The sequence below is a fragment of the Pleurodeles waltl genome, chromosome 3_1, assembly GCF_031143425.1.
Source record: "Pleurodeles waltl isolate 20211129_DDA chromosome 3_1, aPleWal1.hap1.20221129, whole genome shotgun sequence".
In the NCBI taxonomy this organism is placed as follows: Eukaryota; Metazoa; Chordata; class Amphibia; order Caudata; family Salamandridae; genus Pleurodeles; species Pleurodeles waltl.
In genome coordinates, this window is record NC_090440.1 from 652,896,773 (window position 1) to 652,922,660 (window position 25,888).

General features: G+C 44.1%; 1 protein-coding gene across 1 annotated transcript in view; it reads right to left on the minus strand.

Annotated features, from left to right (window-relative positions):
- Positions 1-4,156: 4,156 nt before the first annotated feature.
- IFITM10 (interferon induced transmembrane protein 10) overlaps positions 4,157-25,888 on the minus strand; it is a 95,853-nt gene continuing 74,121 nt past the window's right edge. Inside the window, exon 3 of the mRNA XM_069223159.1 lies at positions 4,157-4,425. Within this exon, the coding sequence (XP_069079260.1) occupies positions 4,276-4,425 (150 nt within the window). The 3' untranslated portion in view covers positions 4,157-4,275. The remainder of the gene's footprint in view (positions 4,426-25,888) is intronic.

The following is a 25,888-nucleotide window of genomic DNA, read 5'->3' on the forward strand; positions in this document are numbered from 1 at the left end:
ATCCAAGTCAGTCCTCATTCCCACCGAAGCTATCAGCTGCTTGAGGTCTGAGATCTCGATTGCTTCTCCATTGGTGAAGATTCCACCAGAGCGAGCGGAGTGTATGAATAAGCGAAGGTATCTGCTCTCATATCAAAAGCTCCTCACAAGAACCTTGCCTGGGCCATTAGGTTTCATTCCAGTTCAGTTTAAGCTGCTTCTCTGGGGCCTCCATACTTAGATATTTCCAAGATTCTAGAAGGAGCAATGGGAAACATACTCTTCCACAAAGGTTTGTTTACATTGAACGCCAAAGCCAAGAGAGAAATTATTTCGTGGCTCTTCACAAGGTGGCATGGAATAGTCTAGCAACTGTTTTCAACATGGATATAATTATTGATATAGTTATTGAATGTGAATCAAATGATATGGGTTGGAGAATCTTTCAACCAATGGTGTATAGTTGACAACAGAGCAGCATCCCATATCCATCCAATGGAGCTGTTAGTGGGGGGCTTCAACATTTTCAGCCTCTCATTGTGTTCCTCAGACAGAATACAGACAACCAATTTGCCATCCTGACACCATCCCATCGTAAATAGGCACTACATCAGCTTTTCTAACTTTGATTCAGATATCCAAAGCACTCCAAATACTGGGGAGTTTAGTGTGAGGCCCACTGGTTCTCTAGACATCAAAAGTAAATGTGCAGTAGAGATAATTACCCACAGATTTTCTTTACATTTCAGACATTCTGTCTCCCTTTTTGACAGACCTGTTTGAGATTAGGCTAATTACATAACGTTATGCTTTACAACTACGACCCAGATCACAAGAGTATGGCTAGGTTCTGCCTCTGAAGGATTAAAGTTGAGGTAAATTGTACACTTTTCCTTCATTCACTATAATTGGAGAGTGGTGCATAAACAGGTATCTTTAGTGTTTTTTGGCACCAGTATGACTCGACCAGGTACGTTTTACTGATTCACTGCCTCCTGACTTGCCAGCATCTCTTGACATGCAGGTGCCCCTCTTGGGACACATGATCAGACTCACCAACTGAACATCCTTAAGGTTTCACACTGAATGTATGGCCGAATCCATGAAGTCCTGGCAGATCACTGGCATTCTGGCAGAATTTGCTGAGTGAATTAGCTATTCTTGCCCCCAAAGAACGACAGAATTTACTTTGAACCCTATTCTAAGTGTCTGGCTAGTGCAACAAGTGGCATTTGGACTTGTTTGAGAGTTCCCTGAAAGCCTCTCTTAACGAATCAGCAATAAATATAATTCAGCCACTTTTGCAAGCATTTGCCTGACGGGTGACATTTTTGTAGAACACATCCAATGAGGTGTTTCTTGTTGAAGCCTTGTAAAAGGGGCCCTCCACACTGAAATGTTCTTCTCTTTGAAATGTGGACTTGATTGTGGAATATGTTAAAGGTTGTTGGGAAATGCTCACTGACTTTGAGCGTCCTTTCTTTGATGATGACCTCTGTATCATTTTGCACACCTTTAAAGTTAGTAACTCTGGAACTTTCTTCTCTGATGGTTTGAGAGGAAGGGGTCCCAATGCAGGTGATCAAGAACACAGAGCCTTTGAATATAATTTTTACTTCCAGTTTGGTCCAAAGAGCCACTGTTGTTGTTCTATCATGACAGGATATCAAACATCAGGAAGGTTTGCAATGGTTTACACGGTATGCATCCAGTGGGTCCAGCTTGTTAGCTTAAACATGTCCCGTACTTCAGGACGGGTTCTCATTCAGTGCAATGGGCAGCTAGAAGCATTGCAGTTGTCAGTGATAAGGGTTTAATAGGGTTTGAACAGACCAGGATGGGCCTCCACCTTCAATATTAACAGGCCTGAGCATCAGTGGGTTTAGCTTGTTTCCTTTTTCCCATGTTGGGTAATCAGTTTAGGCCTTCAACATGCACATTAAAATGGCCTCCATGAGACGCCTTAAAATAAGGATTTTTCAAGAGTCCCCAGAAGCAAATTCATTACTAGTGACACAGTGAATATACAATAATCGCTACCGAATTCATTCCATTTCTCATTCTTCCCACCTTGTTTAATCACAATAGTTTTGCATTTGTCCTTCCCGATAGAAGATAGATTCCATCAGCTGAGATACAGAGGAAGCAAAACTGTACAGAAACAATTGGCATTTTCCTCTTGGGTGACAGGTCTCCAACAACACAGAAAACTTCCAGCGGTCTCTGGTTGTCACAGCTGTTGGTCTCATGACTGACAAGGTTCAGTGGGAGATGGGAAGCGTCTCTGGATTTTCACACCATGACATTCCTTTGCTGTTGTTAGAAGGAATGGAAGAGTTTGCAGACTGTTTGCTTCGTTTCGTTCTTAATAAAATCACAACCTTCCTCCTGCACCACTCGGAAATACTCCATTACAGTGGAAGAAGCCAGCATGGCTTGGAGAAATCAGAGGAAAGGTTTTTCATCTTTATGACAATATAGAAGATGCATATAAAAATGAGAGTCTCAATTCTGCATTCGCTGCAATTTATAATAGAACTGCTCTGACAATGAAATGGTTGAACTGCAAACCACAGCAACCATTTAAAACTTGAAATCCTGATTTGGAGGCTCGACTAAATTGGTTATGAGTTCCAAAACTCACCATCACAGTGTTTAGATACAACATGGAAATATATTTAAGCATGATCTTTGTATACAGAAAATGGCCTTTCTACCCTAAATAGTCTATTTCGCCTGGGGTTCCCTAAATCTTGGCAGATAAGAAGAGCCTTGTCCGAAGAGCAAGAATTTCACCACGTTTGGGTAACTGAAAACATTTGATACACTTAATCTACCTGAACAAAGTCAAGTTGAAGTCACAGTGCCATATTGTGGTGAAAGGTTTGGGCCTGGGTAAATAAAAAACGAGCGCAATGCTGAGATAACTAATATTTGCTTACCACCATTCATACCAGTTTAGCATAATTTTGATATCATAGTACAACTTCTAAATAACGTAAGCCTACCAAAAGACAAACCTCTATATATATGCAGCAGTATTGACATCCCGTTTTGACTTTGGACGTCGTGCTGTGAAGATACCCCTGGCCCGCCATCTATTCTACAAATGTGCCTATGTAAATTCAAAAGAAATGATATTGAATCAACCTCGGCTACCAGTCAAGGGTGACTGACAACACTATGTAAGGGATTTACATCCAGGAAAGCCTGCCATCGTTTGGTGGTGGACTTTACGGTAACAGTAATTTTGGTGAACCTATAATTCTGGGAAACATTTCAGTGCTTAGGATGGCGTCTAAGTATGCAGGTATTGGCAATGTAATTCACACGTTGAAGATGCATTTCCAATGCCCACAGTTAGAGATGGATATCTGATCATTTGACATGGCACTGGCAGAATGTTCGCCAGGATTACCCAACCAAAGTGTTTTAATTGACAGCACTAATAACCTCTGTGGTGGAGAACCCTACAATGCCGTGATGGATGAGAGTAATCTACCACAACTACAGAGAGAAACCATATTCAGGTCCTAACAATGTTTTACTATATTCTTCCTGCTCTCACTGAGTTTGGTGGCAACCCCTTAAACTCGTCATACTTGTGGTTTCAATTTTACTTTGAAACTATGCCAAAGTGGTTCTTTTACCTTAACCGCAATGAAAGGCATCGCATCTGTTAAAAACTATCTCCTGCTGATATTCTTTTACACACATTTAGCGGTTGGGGAGATGTTTGAGGAGGATGAGGGATGGCTACTGAAAGGTGTAACCCATAGGAGCTGCAGTGAGGTAGGAAACCGGTTAGGACTGGTGGCAGAGGCACTTCCGTCCAAATGACACCAGACTGGGAAGCATGGGAGACATGAGGAGAACCACTTGGAGACACAGAAAGCAGGGAAACAATAAAAAGATGACGTCTTCTGTAAATACAACCTATAAAGACAAAGCAGGGGTGAAGATCTGTCTCCATTGTGTGCTGGGTCATTCCAACTCAAAGGCACTGTACCTTTTCAATATCCCATTATGATCAGGGGCTGTTGCATCCTTTTTCTGTAATCAGGGTGTTTAGCAGAGCACCCACTGAAACCTGGTTGCAGAAGGGCAGATTTTTAAGTGAACTTCTCATCCTTCCAGACTAGTTTCGATGTATCCTCAAGTGGAATCAAGACTGCTCTCATCGTTTCCTGGCACTGGAATTGGAAGACAGCTGTTGTGTGCTGACACCGCCACCATATTTGTCTCTTTTTGGGTGTGGTGGGCCTTGTCTACCAGCAACTAGTAGCAACTAGTATTCTAGTACTCTGCAGGAGGATACCGCAGGTAGATGAAGATGATAATGATGCAGAGGGTGGCCAGGGCAGAGCTGGTGATGTTGAAGAGACGAGCGGTCTTGGCATCCTCAATGGCGCCGTTCCGATCATTAAGCAGCTTCTTGTCTCGTACCTGCATAAGACAGAAATCAAGAAACACAGAGAAAAGTGTTGAGTGCAGTCCATCCACAGTTAAGCAATGACTCGGGGTCAGCCTTTAAATGGTATGAGACAGAAGCTGTAGCTCAATACTGAGAGAAAGCTAAAGGCCTCAGGAAAGACCACACCACAAGGTAATGAGAGGTTATTTTACTGGCCCTTACAAGTGAAAATAGAATGAAAATAACTACTCTAGAGAAAATGTACTTATGTTGGATTGCCCAGTAGTGTACTTGGATACATAGACAGGCCTTGCACCTTGCACCACAGGCTCAAGTTGTTGAAGGTCCAGCAGCCGCTGCTGGAAATAATGCTCGTGGGGCAGCTTGTGGTAGTGGAACCGTGGGGGGAGCGTCGGGAATAATAACAAAAATAATAAAACCACTTACCTGCTGCACGCCGCCTTGGTGTTCCTCGCCACATCTGTGCTTCTCTGCTTGCTCCCACCTCCACCCAAACCAGATGCTTCTCTGATGCTGTTCCCCAGCATGAAAGAAGCACCAGGATTGGTCTGAGTGGGCTGAAAAGCTGCTCAGTTGGGGACTGGGAGCCTGCACTGGTTCTCCATTTGGCTGTGCTACGCAGCCCAGGTGGAGAGTTCTAAGTCCATATGTCAGGTTGGCCAGACTAAGATGGCAGGCCAAAACAACATTAGCACTTGGAGAGCACCTACCACTCATCTTCCCTGCTGCTGACGCAGAGGATAGCCCCGCCCTAGACTGGCGGACTGGCTAGTGAAAAATAAAATTATAATAAATGCCTTTCAGCAGCGGGACGACGTTCCTCCACCATAATGGAGGGGTCGACCCTGAAAAGGTCACTTAGTCACTAAGATGTCATAAGAGTTTCATTGTGCCCTTTACACTAAGCTATACGCCTTCCACAGTGCTCGTTGTATAGTACGTAGTAACGTAAAAGGAAAAATAGCTGAGTTTAGGTGACCAACAAAATAAACTACCTCCTGCACCATTTACCTTCTCCGTGTAGTTTGAAAACTGGCAAGAACTTGAGTATTGATCCTTGTGGTGTAGCAATAAGGATGTGATGCTGCCAAGTAGGAAGAATCCTTATCATGGGATTGACCACAAAGTTTGGTCAGGAAGAACTAATGGGATATTCACATTCATACGCTATTATGAATCATTGAATTCATGTCCCGTTAATATTCCTGTTGGCTTTGAAAGGCGATAACTGCTGATTTACAAAATGTGACCCTGATTCTACAGCAAAACACGTGTTGGCTGTTTTCATGATGGAATCTAAGTTTAATTACGAATTTATGAAATTATGATTACATTTGAAGCAAACTTTTTAACTTGGAATTACCAATGAAACGTCTACTAAAGACTTTCAAATGTGAGATTGTCCTTTCTACAAGATAATAACTGATCGAGAAATTGTTATGTTTGAATAAACTTTGATTTATCTATGGACCTAATATCTAGGAACCTCCAATACTACTGTAAAGTACATCCCAATATGTGGTAATAGCTTAATAAGTGTACTTATACTATTCAGTAGTGAAAGGATTTATTGACTAATTGCCTTGAAGTTGGGTACCCTACTTACATTGTCATATCGTGTCATGTGCACCTGACCAAGTTTTTCTTTCTGTTTGGTTTTATAGATTTATTACTGCCCTAAGCTTCATTAGTAGGCTATATAGTGGCAGAGGCTATAAAATCCCAGTTTTGCAATATTTTAAATTGCTCCAACTGGTATGCTGCCATAAACATTGCACATGCTCATATATAACCGTTTGTAATAATAGGAAGGAAACCCCGACACTTTATTTCATTAGAACTTTTGTTTTTTTTGTTTTACAATGGAAAGTATTGTGTGTCACCAGACTGTGTAGAACAAGCAAAAACAGGAATGTCAGAATCCTACAAAGGCCACAGAACAGAGACCCACATCTCGAGTTTCCACTCTATATCTGCAGTATAATAACCAAACTCAGATCCCATATTCTTGGAAATTATGTTTACCCTACCAGCGCTCTGCCTTAATGCCTCTCTTCTTTGTTGCTTCCATTTTTGTGTGTTTGGTCTATGGCTTTATGTTAAGTGGTTTGCTGCCTGACGTAGGAGACACTAGTGAGTGAGACTCAATTAAGAATCATGTGCAACAACAAATTCAGGACTTTATCCCTTTCTCACTGTATCTATACCTTCTGGAGAGACAGGCCTACCACTAGTAAACTGAAACTATTACAAAAACGGCAGCAGAAACAATATCAAAAACACTGATTTATTAAGCATAAAAAAGTAGCTTTTTCTTGAAAAGAATCAGATTTGACAATAAACGTGCGATCATAACATGTCCAATGTAGTTTGCGGAGGAAAAATACAAATGTTGAAAATGTGTTGTTTAGTTCAAAACGTGTTTTGTTTTTACCCAAGACTTCCTCAGGGCTTCTTTAGTTCGTTCAAGAACCTATATCCTTTAGGAGTGTTCCCAATATGAAGGTCATGTATCAATGTAGATATTCATATTACACAAAGACGAGCACTCACAAACATCTGTGTCAGTGCAATGCATGGCAGCAATCGGACTCGCATTGGCTTGAATGTTTCCCAGACGTGGATTTGGACACAAGGGATTTCTATCCTGTATCGGGGTTCCATGCTCACTTAGTATTTACCTGTGTGATTTACTCTGCGTGCTTTCCATGATTGCTACCAGGCATCGCACTGATGCAGATGTTCATGATTGCTCGTCTTTGTGTATTACGAATATCTACAGAACTAGACAAAAATGGTGCAACTTCATTGAGTTGAACACAAGACTAGGAGAGTGGGTAAAGTAAGGCACTCCAAGAAAACAAAATCTGTTGTCATTCCACCGACAAGATTGGTTCTCCATTGGTACTACTGCCTCTGGGTACCATCCTCTAAACTGAAGACCATGGCTAAACACCCTGGGCTACTTCTCTACCTAGCATTGTCTGGGCTGCAGTCTTCTGATTTGGAGAAGTGTGGCTCAATGGTTAGAGCAGCAGACCCTGATGCAGAAATCTGGCCTGGGACCAGGGTTCAATTCCCACCTTGGCAGGTCTTGGGCTCAATTTCCTCAGACCTGATAATTCTCGCATCAGTGCCTAATCTAATTCATGGGTCCCACTCTGTAATTCTGGGCAATAGCTTGCTTAATCTCCACAACGGCCCCAACAGTGCTGGGATGCCTGGCTTCACCTTGGAGGTTGCCCAGGAGTGGGCACCTCACAGGGAAAAGCCAGGAGGGGTTCCACAGCGGTATGCGTACAGCGCCTTGAGACCCTAACGGATGAGTAGTGCGCTATACAAGTACGAAGTTTTAACTGAAGCTTGCTGTGGCTGTTATACATTTGCCATTTCTAAGCTCCAGTTATAAGTGACAAGAATAGTTTCAACCTCAGCACAAAACTCTGTGCCCGCTGGGATTGGATTCCAAGTTGTGGGGAGTTTACCGGGTGCAATAAAGTCTGCATCCTTCATTACATTTAAAGAGGTCATAACTTCCACAATTTAACAGAGGAACAACTACAGCGTTTACAGTGATATGCATATTTTTTGTTGTAAGCATCAAAAATTCACAAGTTATTCTACAAAAAACCCTCTTAATAAGCACAATGTATTGAATTATGAATTATCCGTTAAATAATGGACCCTAGGGAATGCGCTTTTATTGGGTGTGATAAATAACACCTACACTGGGGCACTAATAATAAGGGCACAAGAGTGCAATGTTCCTATTTGAGCCCTTGTTTAATGAAGAAAACTTTAAATATGCTGTACTTATTTTGCAATTAAGCACATTAAGAACTACCATTGCTCAACAACCTGCATGCTTAATCTGCAGAGGACGCTGAGCGCATTGAACCCAAATGTTACAAGACCTTCATTGGCTTCAGGTAGCCAGCAGAATCCAGCATGAGCCAGAAGCCAGAATGGCATGTGTACCCCTGTCATTTTCCACAGGCTAACTGGTGTACTGGGATCAGGCATGCCCTCAACAAAGTGCTCTTTCTGATGTATACAACTACCTGTGGATTCCTCACCTTATGAATTCTCCCAACGCACCAGCATTCAGCGGATACTTTCTTCCCAGCTCTTCGCGTCGACGAGGACGTCACAATGGCACGGTTCCGCTCACGACTCCGTCTGATGTCATCGTGGCAATACAAAGTCCTTGCTGACGTGCTGGCGTCAGTTCCCTTTTTTCCACGCCTTCAACGTTTTTCTCCTAGCTCTCGACAAGCTACTGTTTCGAAGGTGTCTTATTGTACCTGTTCTAATGTCTTCTCCTAAGAAGTAAGGGTTTAAACCTTGTCGTGAGTGCGGGGTCGTATGTCTGTCACGTACCCTCACAATGACTGTTTATGGTGTCTCAGTTTGGACTACGACGTAGAAGAGTGCGTGTCCTGCCAAAGGATGAATCCAAAGGCGCTGAAGGAAAGAGAAGCTAAGCTCTTTTTAGCTAAGGCTAAAAAAGGACACAGAAGTCACAGAAGGTCCAAGACTAGGGACTCGTCATCCCATAAGTCGTTGAGGTCTCACAAGAAGTGGTGCCGGCACTACTCTCGATGTCTTTCTTCTAGAGATCGGTCTCGGTCTCAATCTAGATGGCATTGTACGGTGTGGGAGGTTAGTCCTACTGTGACTCCCCAGCCTCAAAGTCCTCAGGCTTCTCCCACGCCATCGCTCATCGAGGTGGTTGAGTCCCCAGCGAGTCCTCACTTTTTGCCTGGGGTTCAGGAGTTGGTGGCACAGGTTACGGATCCGACCCATGCGCCGCATGAAGATCAACGGTTTCCTGCGTTCCGACTCTGGGAGCGGATACGGCAGATTTTCTGAATGCCATGTTCAGTATTTTCAGTAAGGCTATGTCCCCTGATGGTGCACCGACTGGTCCCATGGGTCCTTTGGCATTCTCCTTGGGCTCTCTGGCTCCATACAAGTCAGCTCTGTTTGTGCCTTTTTAACAGGCTGAGGGTGCTGGTTTGGCTCCGATGACATCGCCTTATGGGCCGACAGCACTGATGACAGCACCTCATATGCCGACGGCACAGATGGAGTCAACTCCAGCGCCGCATGGGTCCTGGTCGGGACGGACCTTCTTCTCCCTTATCACGTCCTTCTGTTTTGAAGCCAGTGGCATCAACGTCGGCTAACTCTCTGTTGATGCCGAGGTTGGAGGCCAGGTTGAGGTCATGGAGGAGAGTGCTCAGGCTCTTGGAAGAGCAAGAGTACCAGAGACAGCTATTGGAGGAAGGAGAGAGTGCTGAGCCCTTGGGAGAATTTCAGTGCCTGGACTCAGCTAGTGGGCTGGACACTTCCCCTGAGTGGGATCTTTCCTCCCCGGGAGAATTTATGGAAGATGCGGCTTCCATCCATTCTGTTATAAAGAAGGCTGCAGATTTTTTGGAGCTTCCTTTGCCAGCTGCTGGAGTTAAAAAAAACATTTTGACTGAAGTCTTACATCCTTCCTCCACTTCAGCGGAGCCCTTGCTCCCTTTCAATGATGCTCTTACAGAGCCTATTTTAGAGGTCTGGAGAAAGCCTGTTACATCGCCAGCTGTGTCCAGAACTGTTGTGAGGAGGTACAGGGCTGTTCCTGGGCATCCAGGATTTTTGTCACAGCATCCAACTCCTGAGAGTTTGGTGGTCCAGTCCTCTTGTTCGGTTCGTTCTGCACCTGGCTCTTTTCCTGTCACTCCATCAGACAGGGAGTCCAAGTGGATGGAGCAAACGGCTAAGAAGACTTTCCCATCTTGCAGTCTGTCCCTGAAATCAGTCAAGGCTACCTGTGTGTTGGGTATTTATGTGCACACCCTGATGGACACGGCTAGAGCTGTAGTGCCTAACTTGCCGCAGGATATGCAGGGGCAGTTCGACGAGCTCCTGTTGGACAGCCAAGTGGTAGCCAAACAGATCATCCAGTCTGGTCTTGATACTACAGACTCAGTTGCCAGGACGATGGGTACTTCGGTCGCCACCAGGAGACATGCGTGTTTAGGGTCTTCGACAGATGTCCAGACAACTTTATTGGAGCTCCCTTTCAATGGTTTAAAAGTTATTTGCGGCCAAAGCAGACTCTGACTTAGAGGGCTTCAAAGATAGTAGGGCCACAGCGTAGTCTTTGGGTCTGCAAGCTTCCACATCTACTCTTTTCAGATCCTTTTGGAGGTTTAGGGGGTTTGGCCGTGGAGACGCTTACCATGGAAGACCTCAATCCACGACTCAACAGTCTGTCAACCTTCCATATAGGTCCTAAAGAGGGCAGGGGAAGGTTAGGACATGAGGAGCCACTCAGCAGCACCCTGTCTCATCCTCTTCCTCTGGGGGAGCACAAGAAGGAAAGCAGCCCTAGTTTTCCATCCATTTTAAGTCATGCTTCTTCCGTAGTGGGAAGGTTATTTCATTTTCTCCACGAGTGGGAGTTAGTCACATCGGACTCCTGGGTACTAAATATTGTGGGGAAAGGGTGTGCCCTTCCCTTTCGGGAGTTTCCCCCTTCCATCCCTCCCCATCCTTTATTTTGTTCAGAAGATCACCTCCTGTTAGTGCAGCACGAGGTTCGAGTCCTTTTATCAAAAGGTGCAGTGGAGTTGGTTCCAGAGCAGGAAAGGGGTCAGGGTTGCTATTCAAGATATTTCCTGATTCTCAAGAAGGATGGTCGATTGAGGCCTATCCTGGATCTGAGGATTTTGAATTGGTTTCTCAAACAGGAGAAATTCAAGATGCTGACTCTAGCACAGGTGCTCCTGGCATTGAACAAAGAGGATTGGATGGTGTATGTAGACTTGCAGGATGCTTATTTTCATATCCCCATTCTCAAGTCACACAGGAAGTATCTCCGGTTTGTGGTGGGGTCACTACACTACCAGTTTGTGGTTTTGGTTTTACTTCTGCACCTCGAGTCCTTACGAAGGTGATGGCAGTGGTTGGAGCAAATCTCAGAAGGAAGGGAATATCGGTATTCCCTTACCTGGATGATTGGCTGATCAAAGCCAAGACCCCAGAGCTTGTGCTGCATCACCTCCAAATGACAACGCAGTTGTTGTTCAGTCTGGGCTTTACGGTAAACATGCCCAAGTCCCACCTGGAGCCCTCTCAAAACCTCCTGTTTATAGGGGCAGTACTGGATATAACATTGAATCGGACCTATCCTCCATCTCAGCGGATCCAGGACATTCAGGCGTTGGTTCTGATGTTTCAACATGGAGCGGTTGTTCCAGTCCTCAAGGTCCAATGTCTGCTCGGACTGTTCACTTCTTGTATTCTGTCGGTCACTCGTGCACGTTGGCACATGAAGGCTCTCCAATGGTGCCTCCGCAAGCAGTGGTTTCAACACAAAGGGGATCTCGAAGAGTCAATAACGATCTCCAGAGACGCTGCAAAGGATTTATGATGGTAGGCTGTGGACGGCAACCATTCCCAAGGAAGGCTGTTTTGTCTACCACCTCCAGTGGCCACGGTCATAATGGATGCTTCCACTCTAGGGTGGGGTGCTCATCTGGGGGACCTGGAAATCAAAGGTTGTTGGTCTCCAGTGGAACAGATGTTTCACATAAATCTGTTAGAATTGCGGGCGATAGGGCTGGCTCTCAAGGCCTTCCTCCTGTCCCTTTGCGGTCAGTCAGTTCAAGTCTTGACGGACAACACTACCGCGATGTGGTACATCAACAAGCAGGGAGGTGTAGGGTCATACCTTCTCTGCAGAGAGGCTCACTGGCTCTGGTTCTGGGCACAGGACCATCGGATTTGCATAGTAGCAAACCATCTGGACGGAGTTCTCAATGTACGTGCAGACAGTCTAAGTTGGCATTTCTCGGGTGATCATGAGTGGCGCGCCATCCGGATCTGGTCCTTCACATCTTTCGGATGTATCCGGTGCAGGGAACAATGGGGGACACGTTTCAGATTTCTTGGTGCGACCAGTTGCTTTACGCGTTTCCCCCCATACCCTTGATTCCTCTGGGTCTGAGGAAGATTCGCCAAGATCAGGCTCAAGTAATTTTCATAGCTCCGGATTGGCCGAGAAGGGTGTGGTACACAGACCTTCTCCAACTCTCACTGTGCCCTCCACTCTGTCTCCCTCTCAGGGCAGACCTCCTCTCGCAGTCGAACGGGCAGGTTCTACACCCCCACCTCCAGAGCCTACACCTACATGCCTGGAGATTGAACAGAACAATCTGTGTTCTTTTTCTCTCCCACCAGAAGTGGTGGATGTTATCTTATCGGCCAGGTGACACTCCACCAAGGTTGTTTATGCTGGCAAATTAGTGAAATTTGTGACTTGGTATGGAGAGAGACAAATTGATCCCTTGAAAGCCCATTTGCCTGTTGTTCTGATGTTTGCCCTTACTTTAGCCCAGAAGGGTTGTGCAGTTGCGACTGTCAAGGGGTACTTATTGGCACTGTCGGCCTTTCTGTTCCTTCCTGATTAAACCTTCCTTGTTCAAATCACCTATAGTTGCTAGGTTCTTGAAAGGCCTAACTAATAAGTTTTCTCCCACTCCCTTTCTCATGCCTCAATGGGATTTAACTTTGGTTTTGACTTTTTTAATGGGTTCATCGTTTGAACCTATGCATTCTTGTTCTTTAAGGTTGTTGATCTTGAAAGCAGTTTTCCTTGTTGCTATCACATCTGCTAGGTGTGTGAATGAGCTTCAGGCTCTTAGTCAAACCTCCCTTTACATCATCCTATGCTGACAAAGTGATGCTGAGAACCATGGCGGCTTTCCTTCCTAAGGTTGTTACTCCCTTCCATGTGGGGAAGTCTAATACTGTTTCATCCTTCTATCCTCCTCCTGACCCTTCAAAAGAGGAAGAAAGACTCCATCGCTTAGACCCGAGAAAGGCTCTCAGTTTCTATGTTGACAGAACAAAAGACTTTCGTTTGGATGACCAACTCTTTGTTGGATATGTGGGCAAGATGAAAGGCAGAGCTGTCCATAAAAGAACCATATCCAGGTGGGTCATTCTTTGCATAAAGATCTGTTATTCATTGGCAAAGAATGTTCCTCCTGAGGGTATTAGAGCTCATTCTACCAGGGCTAAGTCTGCTACTTCGGCATTGGCTAGAGGTGTTCCTATCATGGATATTTGCAAGGCAGCAACTTGGGCTTCCCTCCATACTTTCGCAAAGCATTATTGCTTGGATTCAGAAGTTAGGAGGGACGGCCATTTTGCACGTTCTGTCCTGCAGGATTTCTTGGTGTGACCGGTCAGGCACCCGTCTCTGAGTGCAGTACTGCTTTGGGACTCTATACATAGGGTGAGGAATCCACAGGTAGTTGTATCCATCAGAAGATTAAGTTACTTACCTTCGGTAAGGCTTTTTCTGGTGGGTACAGTAGCAACCTGTGGATTCCGCACAGTCCCACCCACCTCCCCCTTGCCTGTCTGGTCATACCAAGACTTCTTTATTATAAATGTATATATGTTTTTGATTATTTTTTACATAAATAAATGTTGTGTTAATATTGTATCTGAATTGCAATATGTGTGCTTTCGTGAGGTCGGGTTTCAGCTGTTCGCCTCAAAGGCACGTGAAAAAGGGTGAAACTGATGTCAGTACGCCGGCGAGGACTTCTTATTGCCACGATGATGTCAGATGGAGTTGCTAGCGGAGCTGTGCAATTGTGACGTCTTCATCGACAAGAGTTGGGAAGAAAGTTTCCGTCAAATGCTGGCGCATTGGGAGAATTTATAATGTGAGGAATCCACAGGTAGCTACTGTATCCACCCGAAAAAGTGTTACCGAAGGTAAGTAACTTTTTATTTTCTCTAATTGTTACTGAAGCCATACACAACAGTGAGATATAAGAAAACCAAGCTCCTATTAGAGTAAATGGCAGGCCTTGGCGTGCAAGGCAGTTTCTTGCATTATCAAGAATCCCTCATGCCTGGTCACATAACAGACAATGTTTTTTCAGGAGGACCAGAGTTGTGAAAGGGTGCTTTTTCAGAGTATCAGTGCTTTATATGTTTCTAGACTACAACCAGACACAGCACTGAACTCCATTTAAGGGATGCAGTTTTGGCAATGCACCATGTGATGACAAAAAAGAAACTAAAATTAAATATAATAATTTGTTTATTTAAAAAAAAAATTATAAACGCTATAAAATAAATAATTAAACTAATTTAAATAAAAAATGGGGAAATTTGGAATCAGGGGAGATCCTGAGACACAGGAGTAGACCATGGAGGATCCCCCTGTGACACAGCAAGAGGACCCACAACCACACACTAAGGAACGGACTGGAGATCCTACCCTCCAAGATATCCTTCAGGCCATAACAGGCTCTCGGGAAGGACTGGAGAGCAAAATTGACTGGTTGGCAACTGACATGACCATCCTGAGAGATTATCACCGCCGATCGGCGGAAAGGGTCTTCACAACAGAAAAAAACATCACACAGATCATGCCAACTTTATTTGACACAACTGAAAAAACTGTGCTCACTGGAATAGAAAATAAATAGCCTGGAACTGAGAGCAGAAGAAGCCGAAAATAGATCCAGGTGCAATAACATCCAAACAATAGACTTGCCGGAACGAACAGAAGGGAAGAATATGGTGGAATATCTTGAACGGTGGCTCTGCAAGGAACTGGCAGGAGATGGCCTGCCTCCTTCCTTCCCCCATCACAACCTCCTCCACTGGGAGTCCCCTTTAGGCTGGTCATAGCAAGACTTTGGCATTACAAGGACAAAGACTATATTTTAGGTCAAGTGAGGAAAAAAAGGAGACTGCAAAGTGGACAATAGCGCAATACGAATTTTACCAGACTTCTCACGCGAAGTGCAAAAATGAGAGGTCCACGTTCAGAGAGGCCAAGGCAAAACTGAGGCAAATGGGTATCACATGTGGTATGATGTTTCCGGCTCGCCTCCGAGTGATGACAGCGGAAGGGACTCAATTCTTCCACACTACAGAGGCAATATGGCAATGGATTGATACCCATCCTTCAGATGACACAGGTTCGCACCTCCAAAGATGATCTCAACACAACCCCAAAAAACAGAGAACTCCAACTAAATGGAAACGAGCTGCACCTTCCAAGGTGTAAACCATGCAAGAAAGTCATAAAGTAATTGAAGCGATGGCTTCATTGAGTGGTGGTGGCTGGAGCCCAGCCCCAACAATTGATGAAGAAGAAGGAGAAATATCGGGATCTGATTAAGACTCCTTACACTACGCACATGTCGGAGGATGCCATGCCAGTGGAAACAGCTGGGACGTAAGATTGCATTATCTGAACTCTGACCTCTGTATAGCAGGCATTTATTAGGCCCTACCACCAGGGCAACAACATGAATCTCGAAGCAACTTCAGGCCCTCGAAGATGCCCACTGCAATTCCCTAAGACGGGGGCCCCAAGTGGGACAGCAACGCCTAGCAGATCGTAAGACTGGGTGGGGAAGACGGGTGGGGTAATTGTACTGTTATCTACCAGCCTGAATGGGTGGCCCGCTGCCACTCTAGTGAGACTAGTTGATAAATACCTGTTTGGATGAGGGGTATTGAATTCCTAGCCCTGGGGAAGGGGAGTTGGGTAGTTTATAGCTGGTTTGTTTATAATGGGGAACCTGAGTCACACACTGCCAGGACCAGCTACTTAAAAATGATGTGGTTTGTTGGCCACATGAGGATGATCAATGAGGCATGAGGGAATGGGGGAGAGGAGGGGATGGAAAACTGCAGGAAGGACATGGCTAGACTTGAAACTTCCAAGTTTCTATCATGGACCATTTGGGGAATGCACACAATGGCAAAAAGATATGAGATGTTTTCCTACTTGCAAAAGAGAGGGGTACACATAGCGATGCTCCAGGAAACCCATCTAACAGCAGCAGAGGGGAGGCCTCTACAGAGACGGTGGCGAGGTGATGCATATTTCACAACCTACTCAGCTTCTGCCAGAGGAACTTTAATTTGGATAAGGGCGGGGGTTACCTTTCATCACACAGAAAGTATATTTGACCCAGAGGGGAGATAGGTTGCAGTTAAGGGAAGGCTGAAGGGACAAGACTTGACTATAATTAATGTTTATGCACCTAATATGGAGCATGGGGCCTTTTTTTTAAAGGCTGACCCAACACCTCATGTAGCCAATTGTGGTGGGGGGGTGACTTCAATTGCATATCTCAACCACACATAGACTGTCCCAGCCTCCACTGCATGATTCTCCAATAATGAGAGTAGCACAGCAATTCACAATCTGGCAGACACAATGGGGGTTGATAGATGCCTGGGGTTGGTTCTACCCTCATATGCACAACTTTTCAAATTTTTTCCACTTACATGAGCCACATGTGCGGCTAGACACCTTCCTCTGCACCCCAGGTATGATTGCTCTAGGGTATGAAGTGGAATACCTAGCCTGCACCATCTCGAATCATAATCCTATCCTTTACTTATGAAATGGGGCTGCATTTATGCCTGAATCCCCAAATGGAAACTGAAGCCTGAATTCCTGGGGGATTCACAAAACCAAGCTGTGGTGAAGCAACATATTGACAATTTTTTCACTGACAACATTGATGCAGCTAGCAACACATTAATAGAATGGGAGACCTTCAAGGTAGTTTTGTGAGGGAGATGTATAGCGGTGGGGGTGAGGCAAATGCTGCTGAAGGAAACCCTAGAGGTGGAAGATAAGTTGAGAGAAGAAGAGAAAAATTATCCGGGGCACCCAATACTCCAGTAAAAACTATTGGAATTGAAAGAGACTGTTGCGAATCATGTAGGACAGCTTTGCTGCTTTGATTACAAGCCCTATATGTCCCGTGCCCATGTGGCGAGAGATAAAACGAAAACAGGGACACTACTTGCATGGTTAGCACCAACAACTAAAAGGGGCTCAATCATAGTGGAGACACAGACAGTGGAGGGGAACACGCTATATAAACAGGAAGACATTAACACCCACTTTTTGCAATACTGTAAGCGATTATATAAAAGCACCATTCCTCTGAAGCAGAGGCTACTCGGACATTCTTGGACCCCTTACCAATTTCAACAATGACGCACGAAGACACAGAAGCACTGGGAGGTGATATCACACTCCAGGAAGTTAGGGGTGCCATCAAAGACCCAGCCAGGGTTAAAACACCAGGAAATGACCGGTTTCCTGTAGAGTTCTATGCAACATATACTGATCTCATAGCCCTGAAGCTGGTTGCCCTATATAACGCTGCAAGGGAAGACAGCATGCTACCAATTACGACCAGGGAAGCACTAGTTATACCTTTATTCAAACCTGGTAAGCCACCAACTGACTGTGGAACATATAAACCCCTATCCATGCTGAATTTGGATTACAAGATCCTTAGTAAAATATTGGGAATGCGTCTCCTTTCATATATGACAAAATTGATCCACCCTGACCAGTTGAGGTTCATCTCAGGACGTAACGCAGCTACCAATGTTTGTCGTTTACTGGCTGTAATGAGTGACCCCGCCTATGATAAAAGAGCGGCATGGATACTGGCAGTAGACATAGAGAAGGCCTTCGATTGTCTTGAACGGAACTTCCTTTATAATGTAATGCACAGGATGGGACTTGGAACAGACTATGGGTAAAATTGCTTTACACAACCCCCATGGCTAGAGTCCGTACTGGTCGCGTGATCTCAGCAAGCTATGTAGTGGAGAGAGGCACCAGGCAGGGTTGTCCTCTGTCCCCGCTGTCATTCGTTCTGGCCATGGAACCATTCGCTAGTATGGCACGCGGAGATCATCCCTATGAAGGAATACAAATAAAGGGGACACACCATCGCATAGCTCTAAATGCAGACAATCTGATTATCTTCCTGGGAAATATGCAGAACGACCTAATAGGGGCCAGATATATGTTGTCTAAGTTCAGAGCTCTTAGGTTAGTCAGAATTTCACAGAGCGCCGATCACTAATGACATAGCACTAATGAATGGCACTAGTTATTCGTCAGATAAAACTGAGGATATATCATTCAGGATGCCAATGGATGGTGTATAGTTCCAAAGAGCACCGATCACAAATGGAGCTCCATCCTTATTCACACAATACATCGTGAACTGACCCAGGAGTGTGCTGACGACCTACCCTGGCACCTTAAATGATATATACTTGTTTTTTCTGATAAGTAACTAGAGCCCCGGATATCATTAGTGATCGGCGCTCTGTGGAATTCTGACTATATACCATCCATTGGATGACCGTTGACCCCCAGACCTTGGGACACCTTCCATTGCTTGAAGATTACCCTTACCACCAGATTGTCATGTTACACTGGAGTGTAGGTGCTACCGACTGGATTTTCCCTGTCCTGATGATGACCCCTCTTTGATTCTTCTCTACACCGGGGTCGAAACGTCAACATATCTCTAAGAGTGGAATATATAAATATAAAGAAACCTTGTGATACTTCAGGGCTTCCTGGACTGAAGGAGCCACTAGAAGTTCGTAATTTTCTTAAAACCACCCTTTGTACATACTGTATATATCACCTTCACTTACCTGCACTTTATCACCTTCACTGTTTTTATTAGGAGAACCTATTTAGACAAATGCAAACTTAACATTCAGAATAATATATCCAATGAAATATACGTTTAATGTCTGGAATAACACGTTCAAATAAATATATAAATGCAATAAATTACTATTGATGTCACAATGTTTGTACACATAGATGTACTTTAGTCCTTTGATTCCATGGAAGTCTAGGTTACTTCCCCCTTGGTTTGACCAATAATCTATCCGGATAATAGTAATAATAGTCACAGTTCTTAAAAGAGAACTTAAAAGGTTAATGACAAACTCACACCTAATATTTATACACTGTTGAAACATTATCCGTGTCAGATAACATTTTGATCCAAATATTGGCAGTTTGTCATCACATTGAGGTATTAACAAAGTGTGCCAAAATTGGAGTTGACATAAAAGTGCTGACACAACCCAGACATTACTTTTCAAACTAAAAAAATCCCAATTCAATTTTTGGTAAGCCAACAACTATAGAAAAGTACCAATAGAGACTGTTGTCACCGAAGCCTGTCAGTGCCCTGGCCACTAATCTTTTTAAATGTGGTTAGTGTGTGGTGTATAGCATGCCAAAAATACCAAAGTGTTATAACAGAATGAAGTAAAAGGTTTTCTAAAATGACCCAAGAACTGTGGACCAAAAGACTGATCTGTTGTATTATATGTGTGTATCTCGTTCTGTGTATAGTAAGTGAGTCTGTGAATTATTTTACTGATAATGATCATTAAAGTATTAATTAATTGAAGATAAAAAAACATTAGCTGTATGATACTGCAAATCTTTACAGGTCCTCCTTTAGCAAGACTCACCAGGAACATTATTATCTAGCATAATTCTCTAAATAGAATATATGGGAGCCTATAATCCCCGTGTAAAACCACCCTTTATAATTTATAAAAAAATGACAGCAGAACTCAACTGTAGTAACTTAGCACAATTGAGTCCGGTCATCACAATGGCTGCAGCTAGAGCAAGCAGCCCAGATGAAAGGTCAGGGAGCATAATTAACACACTTGTTTAAGCAACAAAACGAAATGTTACTTTTCTTTCTTCTGCTCTGTTTTTCTCGCTGTAGTGCAGTAAAGATTCAATTTTTATTCTTCAGGCTTGTAAATACACTCTTTTTTTTAAACGAAAGAGCTATGCACAACCAAGATTTTAATTGGTTTGTGGGAAAGGTGATGATGTGACCATATAATATAAGGAATAAAGTACTCCCAGTCATACAGTAGATCTACAACCTTATAAAGCAACCTCTGCACAACCAAGATTTTAATTGGTTTGTGGGAAAGGTGATGATGTGACCATATAATATAAGGAATAAAGTACTCCCAGCCATACAGAAGATCTACAACCTTATAACGCAGCTCAGCCTTCAGCCTTGCTCCTCTATACAGTAATGGATCTCCTCAGTGACTTGCAATATTCTTAGAATGTGTGGCAGGGGTACTGTACCTCATTCACGGAGCATAACAAAAGCTTATCCTTAAGGAACCTCTTCTTTTGGTATAATATATCTACTGTGGTTCGACAGGAGCTAAAGTGGTGCCTGGAATTGTGCACTGCCTACATAACACTTGAATACACAAACTGTTTTGTGAATCAGACATACGCTCTGTATGTGCATGATGCTTTAATACATATAACAAAACACGCAAGAAGTCACACTTATATGATGCATACTTTAAAACAGCTACCTAAGTCTCACATTCCTACAAACCGTATACCATAAATAACAAAGCCATAGCACTCTGGCCTCAGTTATGAAACTGCATTTGATGCCATACATCGAACATCAAAACGAACCCTTTCATTTATTCAGTTTTGTATAGTGCTAACGTGCCCTTACACTGACAGCCATTCACAGTGCTTGTGATGGCAGGTGAGCACAAGGCAGTTCTGGTGAGTCATGAGCATCGGTCCTCAAGGTGAGGTCAGTGTGGCCCCTTCGAAAAGAAAGGACTGAGGGGGTCATTAGGAGTTTGGTGGACGGAAACGTCCATCCACCAAACTCCCAACGCGGAGAGCTCCACGGTGCTGGCGGTCTCCCTACAGGCCCCATTACAACTTTCCCACTGAGCAGTCTAGTGGGAAAGGTGCGGCAGCATTGTTACCGGCTCATAATTGAGCCAGCACCAATGCTGCCGCACGCAGGGTGCACCAGCACCAGAGGCCACAGCACTCTGTGCATTGCAAGGGTGCTGGGCAGGGGGCGTCTGCGTTTGTTGTCCGCCAGCCTTTTCATGGCGGTCAGACAACACGAAAAGGCTGGCAGAGAATAAGGTTGTAATGAGCACGGCGGCACTGAGTTCAGCGCCACGTGGCTGATTACAACCATGACCACCGTCATTCTATCAGGATCACTTATCCTTGCAGAGACAGCGGCATTTTGGCAGTCCAACCACCAAACTATTAATTTGACAGTCGGACTGTCAATGCCGCAGCAGTCTAGTGACCGCCAGACTCGTAATTAGGCCTTAAGCCTTTTCTAGGAAATATCAAGTTGTAGCACATTAAGATGTTTGTAATGGATAAGAAGGGCCCATCTACACATTTCTATCTCATTTAATTCTAGTGCTCTACAGCGGCCCCATTCTAGAATGTCACATGCCTCTTGTGATCACCTGGGATGTGTGTTCCATGCCAAAGCTTTTCACATGTTCCCCACAGGCCATTTCCTTTACAATTAAATTGCTAATGCTATTATTAGTTAATGCTATTCGAAGCAGTTTGAACTTTTAACTTCCAGGCAGAAGTTGTGGCTCATAATCAAAAGAGTAGATGTCCACTATGCCATCACTCTGAACTCAACCATGAGTCGTTTGTCTATTTTCCTTCAGGCATTCTGGCCAACAGGAAATATGTTTTTTTTTCTGAATCTGCTCTCAATGATATGTTTTAAAAGAAGTATTTGTCTTTTATGTAATGTGCCATGTTCACATCTTCTCCTTGGACATGTGTGTGATCTTCTAGACCATTCACATAAAGAAGAACCCTTGTCTCTGTCCAAACCATGTGAATGCATGACCAGTATAGTTTTCTATTTTTTATTCAGACTTCTGGACTCCCTTCATTAAAGTAACTCTAGTTCATTCTTTGGCATTTTTCAATAAAAAATATCTATCAAGCCCCTCTGCCTGATGGGTGACGGTGAGGCTGCAGCTGATGTGATGTACTCAGACTAGAGAAACTACAAATTTATCTCTTCCTTACTTCATGATAAAGAGCCAAATAATTATTTATATTTAGTTATTTATTTATTGAACATGTACAGTTAATTATAACCATTACATGTATAATGACCCCGATAGAAACATAGAGCTGGTTACCTCGCGCTACAATCCAGTTGTGAAATTCATTTGAATAATCTTTTAAAGTGCAACTGAACAGTGCAAGACAAATAGACTCCAAAGGCATGAATTGCAGCCATAACATTTGTTAAGATCGATTTTCTCTAAATCATACAAACGACTAATCCCTTCTTGGCTCTGCTCTTGACTTCTTGCTCAACAGAAGCATGATACTATTACAGCTGCTTATTACAAAATTCAATAGAGTTCTCAAAAAATGCTAGCAGCTGTATAGTGGCATGGACATATAGCAGAAACCAGAAAACAGAAAGATATAAAAGGAGCGAAAGCGCCTAATCTGTGGGCCTCCAGTAACTTATAAAGTGCCTGGTGCCACTGAAACATATTAGAATTGAAAGTCACTTAAGTGCAAAAAGGTAGCATTTAGTAAAACTTCTATAAAACTCAAAAGGTTAACATTTGATAAAACTGTTAAAATTACTAATTAACCCTAATGCACATCTAATAAAGCATTCACAATGGGCGCTACTCAATGTGGTAAAGAAACAATAAAGATATAAAAAGCGTAAAAGCGCTGAACCAGAGAATTTTAAACGGCTCTGCGTATTAACTGCAACTATGTTAAACATGTTTTAAAAGCATGTTGCTGTAACATACGAGTTGTACCTGTCACACAGAAGCAAAGGGGCATGTTAGGTAAGGCCCAAATGTGCTTTGAGGAGCTTAGCATGCGTCGATAGGAATCTCAACCAATTTACAGTTTGTCTGTGGATCAGCAGGGTCCAAAGTTTTTGTTATAGCCGGCCGACAAGATCGAACTCCTCGCTGGTTAATAATGTCCTCTTTCCCAGCACCACACAGTCTGCATAATGTCACACCGCCATTTCTCCATGCAGATTGATCAGCCAGCAACTGCAGAGCCCCTAATCGTAAAGCTAACAGCTGGCGTTTCAAGTGAACCGGAGATGTCATTTTCAGGTACAGCGCCGGCTCCAAACTATTATAGTTGTGCATTACTATCCATGCATGTGACTGGACTGCAAATTTACACTTATCATCCAATAGGGAGTGCAGTTTACAAAATCTATTCAGTGTACGACAGAGCAGATGATATGTTAAGTTGGAGTTCCCTAAATATGAGGTATGGGTTTCCTGGAGGGAGCATTTGAAATATTGACTGTATGCTGAATTTGGATAATTCTCCACGGAGTGCATAGTGCACAAGCTAATGGGCTCAAATGGTTAGATCGAATATTGTACCAGGTTTTAATGGTATTTTACGTTGTTGCTAGCTGCTGCTGCATAAGACCAAATTCTAACCTAACTTGAGCTGATGATGCAGTCCGGAAAAGGCAAAGATGCACTTGCAAATTTTAGTTTGCTGTTGATCCAGGATTAGAGAATATTTTCACATAATGCAGCACTCCCATACACCACTGTTGGAGAAATTTTACGGTCATGACAGACATTAATGGTTTAAATGAAGACCCATCCAACTTCTTGGCAATAGCACAGAAGGTAAAGGTCAGGGCCTTGAATTTGTGTATTATGTGTTGTTTGTGCGCCAGGAAGTTTAGCTTATTGTCTGCATTAAGACCCAAATACTTATAGTGCGTGACTTCTAACATTGCATTGGTTAGTTTGAGATAAAGGACTGGACCAAAGGCGTTCCACATGGGCATGGTTTTTGATTTAACTGAATTAATGTCCAATTTACTAGCCAAAGCGAATTTAGCCAGTGCATTAACTGATCTCTGTAGCCCCACTCTTGTATGACTCAAAAGAACAATGTCATTTGCATTTGAAAGTTGTGATATAGGGCCAGATGTATCAAAATATTTTGCACTCGCAAACAGTGAAATCGGCCGTTTGCGAGTGCAAAATCGTGGTCTGCAATGCATCAAAGGCATTCACAGACCACAAAATAGAAATCGCAAAAATTGCGATTTTTTTTCGTTGCGATCTGGATTTTGCGAATCGCAATTTGCGATTCGCAAAATCCAGGTCGCAAGGCAAGTCTGCAAAAAATCACAAATTGCAATTTTTCGCAGAATGGTATTTTGCACATGCAAAATACTATGGGGGTCATTCTGACCCCGGCCGGCGGCGGTAGCCGGCGGCATGGCTGGGACCGCCAGAAGACCGTACCGCGGTCAAAAGACCGCGGCGGTCATTCTGGGTTTCCCACTGGGCTGGCGGGCGACCGCCAAAAGGCCACCCGCCAGCCCAGTGGGAAACACCCTTCCACGATGAAGCCGGCTCCGAATGGAGCCGGCGGAGTGGAAGGTGTGCGACGGGTGCAGTAGCACCCGTCGCAAATTTCAGTGTCTGCTAAGCAGACACTGAAATTCAAAGTGGGGCCCTCTTACGGGGGCCCCTGCAGTGCCCATGCCATCGGCATGGGCACTGCAGGGGCCCCCAGGGGCCCCACGACACCCCATACCGCCATCCTGTTCCTGGCGGCCGAAACCGCCAGGAACAGGATGGCGGTATGGGGGTCGGAATCCCCATGGCGGCGCAGCAAGCTGCGCCGCCATGGAGGATTCCCATGGGTAGCGGAAAGTCGGCGGTACACCGTGACTTTCCGTTTCTGGCCGCGGCTGTACTGCCGCGGTCAGAATGCCCAAAGGAGCACCGCCAGCCTGTTGGCGGTGCTCCCGCGGACCCCGGCCCTGGCGGTTTTTACCGCCAGGGTCGGAATGACCCCCTATGTCTGCAACCAGGTGGTAACCTGGTGCAAAACTTAAAAATGCAGTAAAACTGCATTTTTAAATTTAATATGTAAAGCACACATGCCCTTTTGGCATGTGTTTACTTTACATGGTAAAAAAAAAAAAATTGGGGTGCAGGAGAGGGGGACTTAGGCCCCCAGCACTCTGGCCTTTTGCATTTCCCAAATTGCGATTTCTGGTTCAGAAATCGCAATTTAGGAAATGCAAAAAATTTGCAGCTATGGGCCAACAGGCCCATAGCTGCGAATGGGGCCAGTATCGCAATTTGCGATTCAGTAATTGCATTTGCGATTTTTAAGACATCGCAATTACCGAATCGCAAATGTGATACATGGCCCTTTGCGAGTTGGTAATTGCGATTTCTTAAAAATCACAATTACCGAATCGCAATGGGCCAGAATCATACATCTGGTCCTTAGTTCGGAACCCCAGCTTCGGTGGATGTAAATTAATCTCATCTAGCTTAGGAGACAAGTGTGCCATAAAATGATTAAACAAATGCTGGGCGAGAACAGACACTTGCTTAAGGCCAATATTTGTTTGAAACTTCCTCAATAACCTCGTCCCTTCTGCATGCTTGATTTGGACCCATGTTTTTTTTGTACAACAGTTCAATGGCTCTTAGGATTCTATCATGAAGCCCCCATCTTCTTAGCTTCCTCCATCTGCCCACTCGATCGAAGGCGCTTTTAAAATCTATAAAACATAAATGTATTTTTTTCTTAAAATGCTTAGATTTATCGGCTATTGAAATTAATGCTAGTATGTTAATAGTAGTACCATAAACCTTTTGGAACCTAGTCTGATTTAAGGGGACCAAGTTAACAGAGTTGGGCCACTCTACTTAATCAGCCAATATTAAGGAGGCATA